Source organism: Verticillium dahliae, genomic scaffold (genome assembly GCF_000150675.1).
Source record: "Verticillium dahliae VdLs.17 supercont1.17 genomic scaffold, whole genome shotgun sequence".
Lineage (NCBI taxonomy): Eukaryota > Fungi > Ascomycota > Sordariomycetes > Glomerellales > Plectosphaerellaceae > Verticillium > Verticillium dahliae.
This window is the reverse complement of record NW_009276936.1, coordinates 416,866-430,202: the sequence shown is the minus strand read 5'-3', so window position 1 is coordinate 430,202 and position 13,337 is coordinate 416,866. Positions and strand designations below refer to the sequence as shown.

General features: G+C 56.3%; 4 protein-coding genes across 4 annotated transcripts; 2 read left to right on the top strand and 2 right to left on the bottom strand.

Annotated features, from left to right (window-relative positions):
- Positions 1-1,459: 1,459 nt before the first annotated feature.
- VDAG_07628 (RNA-binding post-transcriptional regulator cip2) lies at positions 1,460-3,996 on the top strand (the record flags this gene model as incomplete). Its single annotated transcript, XM_009656533.1, has 4 exons — positions 1,460-1,825; positions 1,885-2,422; positions 2,480-3,331; positions 3,392-3,996. The coding sequence occupies 4 exons, from the start codon at positions 1,460-1,462 to the stop codon at positions 3,439-3,441; spliced, it is 1,806 nt and encodes a 601-aa protein (XP_009654828.1). The 3' UTR covers positions 3,442-3,996.
- Positions 3,997-5,146: 1,150 nt separating this feature from the next.
- VDAG_07627 (uncharacterized protein) lies at positions 5,147-6,061 on the top strand (the record flags this gene model as incomplete). Its single annotated transcript, XM_009656532.1, has 1 exon — positions 5,147-6,061. The coding sequence occupies one exon, from the start codon at positions 5,147-5,149 to the stop codon at positions 6,059-6,061; it is 915 nt and encodes a 304-aa protein (XP_009654827.1).
- Positions 6,062-6,611: 550 nt separating this feature from the next.
- VDAG_07626 (histone H2A.Z) lies at positions 6,612-7,512 on the bottom strand (the record flags this gene model as incomplete). Its single annotated transcript, XM_009656531.1, has 3 exons — positions 6,612-6,800; positions 6,904-7,035; positions 7,405-7,512. 3 exons carry the CDS (start codon positions 7,510-7,512, stop codon positions 6,612-6,614), a joined length of 429 nt encoding a protein of 142 aa, XP_009654826.1.
- A 1,524-nt stretch (positions 7,513-9,036) lies between these two features.
- On the bottom strand, positions 9,037-12,868 carry VDAG_07625 (uncharacterized protein; the record flags this gene model as incomplete). The annotated part of the gene is made up of 11 exons (XM_009656530.1): positions 9,037-9,747; positions 9,934-10,313; positions 10,440-10,761; positions 10,820-10,987; positions 11,123-11,240; positions 11,309-11,526; positions 11,960-11,984; positions 12,139-12,175; positions 12,270-12,438; positions 12,570-12,674; positions 12,734-12,868. 11 exons carry the CDS (start codon positions 12,866-12,868, stop codon positions 9,037-9,039), a joined length of 2,388 nt encoding a protein of 795 aa, XP_009654825.1.
- Positions 12,869-13,337: the final 469 nt, after the last annotated feature.

The following is a 13,337-nucleotide window of genomic DNA, read 5'->3' as shown; positions in this document are numbered from 1 at the left end:
GTACCTTATCACTGGATGGGCAGACATGGTGAGGCCCTGTCTGAAGCACCTTCTGATGAAGCTGCAGCATGTGTGGTGTTGTTGATTATGTTGACCTCGATGTTGTGCAAACAAATGCATCCAGATCCAATGTCTTTGCAATATCAGATGGCAAGGTTGCCCCAAGCTCCCTGGTGATTGTGTTGGGGGGCTGTTTTGTTGTTCTAGTGAGGTGTCAGGCAGGTCAGGAGTCAGGAGCCAGTCGATGGTCCCCCTCCTGCCCGTCAGCAGACCCCACCCAAATCAATGACTGGGGAGGACAGTGTTCCAAACGTACAGGACTGTGTGAATGTGTGGCTCTTGCCGTGGCTTACGCTGTTCTCCCTTGCTGCATCCAATCAAACACTTCGTATTCAGCAGCTGACACTGTCTTGCGCACTGCTCCTACCTCCCCCCTTTCTCCCCCTCCCCTCTGGCCCCCCCCTTCCCCTTCCCTGAAGGCCCCAGCCCAGCACAAGCACTCTCATCAGAGAAGCAAGAGGCAAGGGAGAAAGCTGGGATTGGAGAGGCTTTCAAGAGGGACGGGAAGGAGCAACCAGGCAAAGCCCCATAGCACTTACCACTAGACGGCAAGCTATGGATACCCCATCCCCCGTCCCCCGTCCGCCCGTCCCCATCCCAACCACAGTGAGGCAGGCAAGAAAAAAACCTACCCTTCGAATCCACTTCTCCTCTGCCTTGCCTCTTGTCCCCCCCAAACACCACCATCACCACCACAACAACCTCCCTCCTTCTCACCCAAGACTGTTGGGCAACCTCACGAACCCCTCGACATTTGCCCCCCCTCCTTTCTTGCTCCTCCCTCCTCCCTGCGCCTGCACCGTAAACTCATGCCTGCAGCGCATACCTGTCCCGACGCGGACTCGCTCTAAACCACACCTCAACAACGAGCCAACCCTGCGTCACCCTTTTTGACGGTGGCATTCCTCGCCTGCTGCGCGTTCTGGATTCCTCTCACCGTCACCCACACGACGCCTCACGAACCCACCCTGAGGCGGCTTGCACTGCGTTTGCATCCGCTCCCGCCCTCTGATCAAGATTGTTCCTGCTTCGAAATAGGCAGACGACGAATTTGCATCTCGGTAGCTCACTGTGGAGTCCCGAAGAGGAGCCAACCCACTGAATACAGCTCCCGCGCAACCAGAGACACTTGCAGCGACTTGCCACATCGTGCGACCCCTCGGCTGCCCGCATGCTCTTCGCATCCCGTCTCTGAGAAACCTGCACGACCTGACGACAAGCTGACGAGACAAGGAACGATACATTCGATCTCGCCGACACGAGACGCAAGCTTATTGTTAATGCTGCGACCTTTCCACGCTTGCATCACCCGCGCACTCTCTCTCACCGCCCGGGCTTCCTGCATCTGTCTGCCGACTCTTGCCAGCACATAGCCACTACAACCACAGCGCTCTTCATAATGAGCCAGCAACAGCACGATATGTATCTCGACTACGCACCTCCTTCGAATCGCTCTCCCAATTCCTCGCGCCCTTATCCCGGGGGCAGCGGCTTCCAACCCGGCATGTCTCTGCCTCGCCAGACCCAGAGGCCTTTCGATCCGCCTCTGGGCTCGTCTGCCCTCTACTCGACCGACCGTCTGACAGGGGGCTACAACCCGCGAGGCATGGATCAAATGGGCCATCAAGGAGGGATGCAAGGCGGCTATATGCCTGATAACAACCAGGCATGGTCTTACAACCCTGCAGCTGTTGCCACGGTCAATGGCGCCATGAACGGCACGAGCCGGCAGAGGAGCGTCAACCGACGCAACCCCATTCCTACGGTTAGTAGCATGCATGACGGCGTATGCGTTGAGCGTATGGTACTGACGGGCGTCGACAGAACTGGACCGATCAGGGCGGCATGGGCATGCCGTACGGCTCGGTTAGCCTCAACGGCACCCCTTTGTCCAGCGGTATGAGATACGACCAGGGACAGCATGACATGCGTGGCGGCCCTGGCGAAGAGCAGCTGATCCCTACGGCCATTGTCATCAAAAACATCCCCTTTGCGGTTCGCAGAGAGACTCTAGCGGGCCTCATGCTCGAGATGCATCTCCCGCAGCCCTACGCGTTCAACTACCACTTTGACAACGGTGTCTTCCGTGGTCTTGCCTTTGCCAACTTCTCCTCGCCTGATGACACCAAGATCGTGATCGAGGCCATGAACGGCATGGACGTCCACGGTCGCAAACTTCGCGTCGAGTACAAGAAGATGCTGCCAGAAGCCGAGCGTGAGCGCATCGAGAGGGAGAAACGCGAGCGTCGTGGACAACTGGAGGAGCAACACCGTGCACCTATGCTTCACCAGCAGCCTTCTGTTTCTACGCTGAACAGCATGAATAACGGCCAGTCTCGTGGTGGAGCTAGCACCGCCCTCGGTATGTATCTGTCGTGCTCTGCAAAGGTCCCCAAACCCGCTAACCCTAAAGCTTCAGGCGATGTGAACCTGAACGATCCAGAGACACTCGAGTTTTACACGGAGCTCACCCTGTTCAAGCAGGACAATAACCGCGAAATCCTCATCTTCCCGTCGACTGTGGCACCTGAACAGCGCCGCCAGATTCACATCTTGGCTCACCATATGGGTCTGGAGCACCGTTCCGTTGGCGATGCCGACTCGAGACAGATCCATGTGCAGAAGCGCCATCTCCCCTCGCCCACTTCACAGATGCCCACGGCGCCCGCCGTCGGTCTGGATTACCACAAGAAGGGGCTCAGCAGGGCCGCTACCTTCGATTTTGCCGCAGACAGGGAGCGAGAGACCAGAGCCGTTACCGGGAACTACTCGCACATGCTGGGCCGCCAAGGACCCACCCTCGAGCTTCCTGGCAGCCCTGATGGCACGGGTCTTGCCAATCTTCGAGCTGCCAAGAGCTTTGCCGATCTCCGATCGTTTAGCCCCAGCCCTTCGGCCTCGTCGTCAAGCTACTTGACGGCTGTCAACAATGGCATGATGCCTCCTGCCAGGTTCACTGAATATGCCAGCGGCATGAACCAGGGCAACTCACTCGCAACCCCCAACCTCACTCCGACTACGCCGGGCACGTCGAGCACCCCTGGGAACGACAGCCTGCTGAACTCTCTGGGTGCGCTTAATCTGGGGGCTTTTGAGGCCGCGACTCATGCGCAGCCGCGTAACACCCCCGGCGCGATCGGTAGTCAGCGTCCTGGCGCTGTAAACAGCCGCAACGGAGCCCCCGAGAGGCAGCCACGAGGCCCGGAATGGGAGGCGTCGGCTGGCTTTGGAGGCCGCACCCGCACTAACGGCCATATGCAGCGAGGAAGCGGTAAGTGACACCCAGATCCGTCGACTGTGAGGCGTACTGGGCTAACCTGAACGTTGATAGAAGACTCGTCTGACAATGGCGCGCGTTCCACTGCGTCACGCTACCACTGAGGGCTGAAAGCCCAACGATGAAACGACTCATGAAGACTCGACGGATAGAGACGACGAAAAAAAAAAGCCGAGATACCAGCGCAAGCAAAACCGCTGTACAGAATATTCTCCTCACCCCAGAAATCTCCGCCCGCCCTCATACGACTTCGCCTCTATTTTTTTCGCCATCTCTACGTTCCCCTCCCCGTACTGTTTATAATGATTGTTGCAAAGCTTTTCTCGACTGTTGCATTTGGTGGATAGAAGATCACGCGACGCTGGATTGGATAGCTCTGGTCCCGGCATCATCTTGACGACCATTTTTGGACGAACACGGATAGTGATGAGGATTCAAGACGCTCTCACTCTCATGGGCAACCATATCACGACCCGACACGGCCCCGGCTCCGACAGGCCGCCGCCCTGCCCTTCCTTAGTCCACACCGTGGTGCTGGACAGCGAAGGATGTTTGACGACGATTTTATGCTGTTACGACGTGACGTCTAGACGGACAACAGCCCCCTTGACGAAGCCCGTCTTCGGACGGTGCGGGCGTGGCTAGCAACGGAGACGACTACGACGATATACCCACCTAATCCTACCCGAACCTCGGTCTCTCAGCATCAAGTCCCCATGTTGACACCCTGGGCTCCCCTTTCGACACGACCTGGGCGCTTCAGAAAAGTTCGCTCCTTGTCGGCGTTGATTTGCTTTTGCTTTTTGTTTCTGTTGCCCTGGGAAATTTGGCCTCGGGTGAAACGGCGTTTGGTTTTGCATTTGTTGGTGATTCAATCTCCTTTTTTTTGAGCTCTCCATCTTGATGGTGGTGGGCTAGTGTTGCGATTTATCTGATTCGCATATCGCACATACGATTTAGTGGGAAGAGTGGCAGTTATGTCGCGGGTCACTGCTTGGCCGGTACCTGATGAAGAGGTGATGGAGAGGAACGAAGTTGATGCGGCAACGAGTAATGGGGATCAGCACATTTACTGTGTTAAACTTCCTACAGCCACTGTTGAATATACTGCTCCGTTTTGTTTGAGCTTGGAAGCTGTTGATGAATACGATATCTCCAAGTGCGTACTTTGCATGCCTTATCCCGCTGGTTGACATTGATAAGACATGAATTTTGCTCGACAGACTCCGATATACCAACAGACTGTAGCGTCAGGCCGAAGTGGACAGGGCATTTACACGAGAGGATATAAAATTGGACAAGCATCGCTATTCAACGGCGAGCATATCATGAATGGGCAACTACCACGTCTTTGTCCGTCGTCCCTTTGTCTTGTTGAGGCACGGTCAGCAGCCTGCTTGGCACAGCTTTGTGAGGCGCCGTTGAACAGTCTCTGCCCAAGCGAGACAAAGCACTCGGGTAACGGGCGCGATGGCGGCGATCGATCCTGTTGCTGGGGCTGGCGCGCCTTGGCGCGTCGTTTTCTTTGTCCCGAGCAGCCATCTGGGGGCGTTGGTTGCTTGAGCTGTATAGCGTCAAGTTGGGTTGGTGGATGCTACAATCCAGGTGGTGAAGTGTTGGTGGTTGGGGAGAGGGACCAGATGGTGTATGGAAGAGTCAGATATAGACCACGGCGTTTCCACGCGCAAGAGGAAGGTAAGGAAGAGGGTTCGCATCGTCGCCTCGCTCATCCTGCACCAGCCCGCTTCATCTGGTCCTTTTCCAAGCAAGGCACATATCCCGTGCAGACGAAACGTCTCCCAGCAGACAATGACACCGGCAAACAAAAGCATGCGGCCCCTCACAGCGCAGAGACACCCCAAGCATCAACCGAACCCTCAATCCCCCCAGGATCACCGCCATCGAGGGACCCCCACCCCCAGCTCCCGAAACCTCGCGTCGTCCGCTCCACACGACACCCTCTCCCCGCAGCCCGCAGCCGTCGGAGACCCCGCGCCAGCCCCGCCCCGGACGCCGATGCCCTGGCGCTGGCGCTGCCACGCCTGCGGCGCGACGTTCCGCCTCGCCTGCACGCGGCGCTGTCTCTGCTGCAGCCACGTGCTGTGCACCGAGCGCGATGGCAGGGGCAGGATGTGTCGTGCCGAGTTTGACTATGAGGGGTGGGCTGCGTATGGGGCGTGGAGGAGGGGGCGGAGGGGGGGCGGGAGGCGGATAACCGAGGGGACGAGGGACGAGGTCGCTTCTTCTTCTTGTTCTTCTTCTTCTTCTGCGGCTGCTGATGACGAGGATGGTCATACCGCGGTCGAGGAGCTGGGCTGCTTCTCCGAATGTGACTGGCCCAGTCAGTGTCGGCATCGAGCGAGGGAGAGGCTTCTTCCGCCTGTACGTGGTGTCGGCATGTATGAGGTGGCGGGGGCTGTGGAACATGTTGAGGTAGCTTCGGGGGCCGCTGGGGGGAACGTCTGGGGGCGTAAAGAAGACGAGGAGAGCGAGGAGGCGGAGGAGGACGAGGACGAGGAGGACGAAGAGGATGAAGAGGATGAAGGCGATGAGGAAGAGGAGGCAGACGCTTTCACAATATTCATCTGGTGCAATGGCCCTCCGACGATAGACCCGCAGTTGCTCGGTCTACACGGACAGGCAGACGGGCATTGGAGCTTGGCAGGACAGTGCTGCGACGACTGGATGAATGGACAGGACATCTGTAAAGGAACCAAGCTGTAGAGATATCCGAGCAGAGGCTGCACAAGCCGAACACATAGAGCTCATACACAACACATCACTCACCACACTGACGATACGCGCAAAAGCCCCCCATTACCAAGTAATATCATCTACCTATCTCCCCATCAGCCACCCCCACAAGCCAGATCGGGGCGAACCGGGAACCGTGTTGTACAATACTCGAAGACGACAGCTCGAGGCAGACAGGACGGGCCGGGAGCCCTCGGCATGCGCGGCCGGGCCGGTGGTCTGTCCTGATAAAGCGCACGGCATCCCAAGCGACTGTGTAGTCAGTTGGGCTGGAGGAGAAAACGAACAAGACCCTCAGGCCTTGAGGTCTCCGGAGCCTTGCCCCGCGGTGGCTGCCCCAGCCTCGCCAGGACGTCTCGCCGTCGACCCAAACAAGACCACAAAAAACATGTCATCGAACCGAACCCCGTCCGGCGACCCCGTCGTGAAAAGAGATAATCCCGCGAAAAAAAAAACCATACGCAGAAGCGCCTCAAAAAGGCGTGTGACAGGCCTCGTCTCGTCGACGCGTTTCTGGCGTCTATGCCTCGAGCTGCTTGGCCTTCTTCTTCTGCTCAACCTTTAGCAGCAGCGCGCGGTTGATGTGCGGCAGCACACCACCAAAGGCGATGGTGGCGCGGATGAGCGTGTCGAGCTCCTCGTCGCCGCGAATGGCAAGCTGCAGATGGCGGGGCGTGATGCGCTTGACCTTGAGATCCTTGGCGGCGTTCTGCACTGCGCGTTAGTCGAGGACGTGACGGTGGCGGACGTGAGGACCAGGCAGAAGCGATTTGGGTGAGGCGGGGGGGACCAGAGAGAGAGGGGAAACGTACGCCTGCGAGCTCGAGAACTTCAGCGGTCAGGTACTCGAGAACAGCGGTCGTGTAGACGGCAGCCTTGGCTCCGACGCGCATCTTGTTCTGGGTGTTCGACTTGAGGAAACGCTTGACACGACCGCAGGGGAACTATGTTAAGGGTCAGTAACGGGATTCGAGGCTGCACGCGACGGACGAAGACTGTGTGTGCGGTGTGCGATGCGGGATCAATCCAGGCACCAAAATCGAACCATGTTGCTTATCAAGTCGCGTCGAGAGGTTCGCATCGATATCAGCCGAAAAGACGTGTCGAGCAATGAAAACAGAACCAGGCCATGGCGATGCAGCCATGTCCGAAGGATGCATCATCGTGGTGTCTCCATAAACGCGTCGTGATCGAGGCTGTTGGTGATTGAATGGTCGTTGGATCAAAGGCTTCGTCGTCGCATTCACGCACACTTTCGCACGCACAGCCATGTCGCAAGCATGAACGAGCTCACGCGACTTGACGCAACGTACCTGAAGACCAGCACGCGCCGAGTGGCTCTGCTGCTTCTTGGGGCCGCCATCGGCTGAAGCCTTGCCTCCAGAGGTCTTGCCGCCAGACTTTCCCTTGCCTCCAGCCATTGTTGATGCGATGCGCGGTTGGTTGGAAGTGGATTCGGTGATGCCAAGTGGTCCGAGTTTGACACGGAAAATCGGAAGTTGATGGTTGATCGAAAAAGGTAGGCGTCGGTGATGATGGTGGTTGATGTAGACAGATTTTTTTTTCCGCGAATCGAACTCGAAACTGGTGGTGGACAGGTGGTGATGTTGATGGATGGGGGGGTGGTCGTGATGGTGGAGCGGAGGAGACGGGGGAAAATCTCAAGGCTCGAGCGTGCTGATGCTGGAGCTGGCGGGAGCTTGGGGGGGGTGGCTGCGCGCTGAATGTTTGTTGTCTTGGAGCTGGCCTGGCGAGTAATGGACGTACCTACCTAGTGGTTGAGTTTGGTGAGTAGGAGGTGGGTGCTAAGGGGGGGGGAGGGGCTGCCTGCCACCTGAGCTGCAACTGTGACGGTGTTTCCCTCCCTGTTCTCCCCGTGTCTCTCTCTCTCTCTCCCTCAGTCTCTCAGAGGCTCCCGTCTGTTATGATCGTAGCGCGTGGCTGCCTGCCTGCTTCCGGGCTTGTTGACAAGCTGGTTTGTTGGGCAAAAGGTAGTCCGGCGCCTAGAGGAATGTTGGTCTCACCCGAGGTTCTGCCGGCCACAGTCCCCGTGTGACTTGGAGATGCGGGCAGGCAGAGACCAGAGGTAGTGAGGCGGCTGGATGAGCCAGCCGTTGTTGTGTCCTGGCTCTCGCCACTTGGCAATAGCATTGTCCAAAAGGCTCCGGGAAGTCAAGGAGACCCGTGTTGAGCCATTGGAGCTTTTTTCGAGGGGACAGACCCTGCTGTGCAGGAGATATACTGACCTGGCCAAGCTTCAACGAGAGGCTCTCTGGCGGCTACCAGCAGAAGCGGGAGCGCCAGCGAAAAGAAATGTCCACAACTCTGCAACCACGCGGTTTGCTTGTGGCTGGACTGCTGGAGGCGATCAATAGAGGCATCGAGGTGACACTCGAGGGTTTTGCAGCTTCGCCGAGCCCAGGAACGGGCTCGTCGTCGAAGCATACAATGCCGTGTCGGCTTCTAGAGTTGGCTCAAGTGAGGCCCTGAGATCCAAGTGTCCCGCACACTCGATGCTGTGGCTTGTGCATCACGTGCCAATCTCACTTCTGTGGCTGCGATCGCCAACGCCATTCGCAGCACGTGACGCTCTGCAGCAGGCCAATATGTCGACCTGTCTCCTTCCCATGATCCATCTACAGCATCACTCACAGACTATGGAAGGCTTTCTCGATGACAAAAGGGCCAAAGCTTTTCCTTCAATGAGAGGGGTTTGCGATCTGGTCCTATGAAATCTCGCTACACGCTGCTGCTTCACCCCCACCGACTTCCAGCCGCATCAACAAACGGTCAATTCTATCCTCGTCCCATCTGTTGGTAGTAACCATCGCCCACACAGGCCCGGCTCTAGCCGCCTGCGCAACCTGGAATGCTGTCTGCAGGCTCTCTTCTTCGGACTTGATTCCTCCATCGGCGTCTCTGCTCAGGAGAAGCTCCACCACATTTCAACTGCCGCGCTCCGCAGCCCAGTGCAGCGGCGTCCTGCCGCTGTTGTTCCGTGCGTTCACGTCTGCCCCGGCATCGAGAAGGATCCGAACATGGTCTCCGGTGCCTCCGGAGGCAGCTGAATGGATGGGTCTGCTGCCGTTGAAGGGATTCGGGCTGTTGACGTCGCAGTTGTCCTTTTGAATGAGCGACCGGAGCAGGTCTGTATCGCCTTTCGATGCCTCGTCGACAATTGTGTCGTGTTCATTGTGCCACCTCGATGCCGCGGCCATGTGTAAGGGACTGAACCCTTCGTCGTCTTGATCATTGACCCTTGCTCCGGCAGCAATAAGTCGGTGGAAGTCAGCGGCCCTCCGTTTCTCAGTCGCGAGGAGTAACTGTGTCGACGGTGTCTGGCGATCAGGCAAAGTTCCTCGTTGATGGGAGTCCGCGCCACCAAGCAGGAGCGTATGCACCAGCTCGGACGTATCTTTTTCAGTAGTATATAGCAGAGGCGTAGACACCTTGATCGAAGTTACTGTCGTTAAAACTGCTCCGCACTTGATTAGATATGAGCAAAGATCCGGGTTGCCGGACTCGGCCGCCATGGCGAGGGGTGCCTCACATATTACTCGCGGCGGCCACCAAAGCTTGCGCCTTTCCTTTCCAGTAAACCTTGCCTTTGCCCTCTGGAGGCTCTGGGGGCGTGGCATTGGCATTGGCGCCGCGCTCTACCAACAGACGTACGGCGTCCCATTGTTCGGCACGTATAGCTTCCTTTAAAGGAGTTGTTGCGTGTGTACTGTCGGGGGGATCGAGTGGTATTCCGTTTTGTAGTGCTCGATAATATGTATGCACCCTCCCCTTCCAGCCGCCCGAAGTAGTGGTGTTTCATCGTCAGGGTCTTCGCGATGTACATCCGCCCCAAGTTCGACTAAACGCATGAACCCATGGGCGTTTCCTTTCCAGGCGAGTGTGGCGGCTGTGAGTGCACTGCCCGAGTACGGCTTCAGCCTCCAATAGTCCACGGCGCCGTGTTCCAGCGCTACTTTGACAGCCTCGACGGAACCATTCAACGCTGCCACAAACAGCGGATCGGTACGACGATCGCCACTGAGCCAATCAAACCTCCCTTGAAGAGTGATGTTCGCGCCAGCAGTCAGAAGCTCACGCATGATCTCGACATGGTCCTGCGCCGCGGCAGTGGCAACCGCTGTTGCGTATCTGCCACCGATGGCGTTGACGTCGACGTTTGTGGCGAGGAAGATCTTCACAATGCCCATGTAGCCGTTGTGAGCTGCAGCCTTTAGTGCATTGCCATAGATTCCACACGATTCTTCCGGCGAGGCCCCTGTGGCTAGGAGCCGCTCTATCGCATTCTCGAGTCCGTATCATGCGGTGCGGTACAGGGGGGTATAGCCACTCATCTCATGAGCATCCGTCGTCGCCATTTTCTTGACGCATGGTCTGTCGACCTCCGTCACCCTGAGCCAGGTATGGAAATATGGCTTTTCCTCGTCGAAGAGATCGGCCAATAATGCTTGCGTTTCGTCATCGTCCCAAGTGTCTGACGAGAGTTGCCGGTGCACCATCATGAAGCGGCCAGCATAGCCTGCCAAAGGATTCGCGTCCCAATACTCATCAGTCGCGTGTTCTGTTGTCTGGAGAAAGTAGGCCAGGCAAGAATGCGCAAGGATCGAGTTGACGACAGCCTCATTCGCCAGGGACCATGAACTCGAGCCACTCTGGAGAGAATCCGAAACGAGGAATTCCTTGCCCGAGTGATGCGCTAATTGCACGAACTTCTCCTGGCTCTCGAAACCTCTGGGGGCCGACGTGGACGGACACGGGGCTTGAGCTGGAGTCAAGAAAATCTTCAATGTCAAGAACCTCTAGGCCTTCGTCGATGAACGTTATGCGCTTTGCATCTGCGTTGATGGTAATGGCCGTTGCAATCTCATTTACGGTGAGCTATACCCGGCGGCCTGTTAGTATCATCCAGGCAGTGGGTAAGTTGATGTGGTGGTGGCTCACTGGACGACGTCCGAATGCAACCCATCGCAGGAGGTTCATGATTGAGTGTCGGCTCTTCGGATTGAATCTCACCAGCACCCGGCTGTAGTGTGCATACAGAGACTCTGGGGGCTGTCGTAGTGTGTCCCGTACGACTCCCTGTGTCTCGCAGCGCTTGAGCTCTCGTAGCTGACAGACCAGCCAGCGGAAGCTGAGGAAAGATGATTATAAGTCAACCAGTGCAGATCCCTGATAGTGTTAATGCGAATCAACTCTTACCATCCGTTTGCCTTGGAAAGTAGGACTGCGTCTACTTCCCTTTTCAGCCTCGCTGGCCATTGAGAGAACCTTCGCTGGCTTGCTAGCTGGGCGTTCAAAACCCTCTGCATATCACGCAACACATTCTTCTCGTCGATGGCAACCGAACTCAACTTCACGTCCTCGAAGTAGTATAGAGTCGCTCCAGATGCCGGCTCAAAATCATCAGATGAGTGGCACTTCCCACGTCATGGTGTAGCTTGCACAATAATAGGATGACGGCCTCGAGATTGTCCGCATTTTCGCACTCGTCCAAACCTTCAAGGACGATGTACTTATGGTCAAACTGCGTCTGATGATCTCGGATGATCTTTGACAGTTTGTGAGGATTCCATGGGTTATCTGGACATCCTGTTATGTCTTCGTCTTTGAATCGAGAGCCTCATATGTGAAAGACGACGTGCTGCCTTGCATGATTAACTGTGCTATCAGAGCTCGTTGCAGATTCTGTAGGTCATCTGATGTATCATCCGAACCGCCAAAGAAGAAATAGCACAGACTCTTATTGGAGCTATCGATGCATTCCGTTTGGAGATTCTGTATGATTTTGGAGCTTGAACAAGCAATGAGCAAATGCATCATGACGATGACCGGCTCCGAGCTCAAACATACCTCAGCACTGTCTTTCCGCACCCCGCTACCAGCCAATGGTCGTCAGTGTCATGATTCAACGTAGTGCAGAGTAGAACGAGACATACGGATAACATGGAGCCACAACAGCCTGCCCGGTTCCTGCTTCCATTAAGTGTAGGCTGGGCCTACAATGAGCCATTCGCCAGTTGCGGACGCACACTTTTCCGACGCTCTCCATAGTTAAGGCCCTTGATCCTAATGTTGAATCAGATTCAGAGCCTTAGCCATTTGTTCATCTACCATGAATGGATTAGCATCACTCACACAGACATGAATGTTAACCTCCTACCTTTCGCCCTTATCTTGGCACGGTCAATGAGACTAGTCACGCCGTCTTGAACCTCGGACAGGCGCTTGACCTGATCGACAATCTCGATAATTTTTCGTATGGGGGATGTCAGATACCCAAGACACAATGCTCTGGTGGTCGATGGAGAGTCTGCGGGCAGCAGGGTGAGCTCACGCATTATCAGCTGCCAGGGCCAACTGCAATGTGCTTTTGGTCCTCTCCATGATCGAGCGTGACTTTTCTGCTTCCGGCCTGTTCAGGGGCCATTTGAGAACAAACATGCGACTCTTCTTAACAGACGGCGCCAGCAAAGCCTCCAGCGTATTGAGCTCCCGCAAACACCCTTCCAAAGGGCCCCCTTTCACGCCCATGGCTTTGAGGGAAGAGAACGTCGCTTGCGAATCGCTACTGTCGTATAAGTCGACCACGTCGACCAGACGTTCTGCGACATTGCGAATGCTTACTGCCTCGTCGCGCGTGCGTGAGACTTCACTGGGGGCATCTTTTACAAACTTCTGATACTTGGAGCAGGAGACGGTGATCCTGAAGGATACCTGGGCGAAGGCTATGAGAATGCCGGCGATTCCGATGGGGTCCATCTTGATGGAACCGCACTGCCTCCGCGGTTTCTGTATGATTAATGTGCGCTGGGAACCCAGATCACGACGAAGACAGCGCAACCTGGAGAGTCATGACTGCTGTTTGGGCTGGCCGGCTGGCATGCAAGGCCACGCCCCCAACAGGTCCGGCGGGATGTGTGACATGTTGGCGCTTGTAGTCCGCGTGCACGCCATTCAGAGTTGGAATCAGGATGGAGTGAAGATGATGCCCAAGACCGGCCCAACTGGATACAAGCTGTGGAACAGAGCAGCATGACCGAGTCTCAAGCAGCAGGGTCGTTTCTAGTGCATCTGCTTTCTCTACAAGCGTGACTGGGCCTCCAAGTATAGACGATGAGAGCAAGACTCGGACTCCAGTCACCTCACCGGCGTTGTACAATAAGTGAACATCGGTCGAAATAGATACACCTCGACAGCGCGGCTAAGGAGGATAGTGGTTGCCACCTAC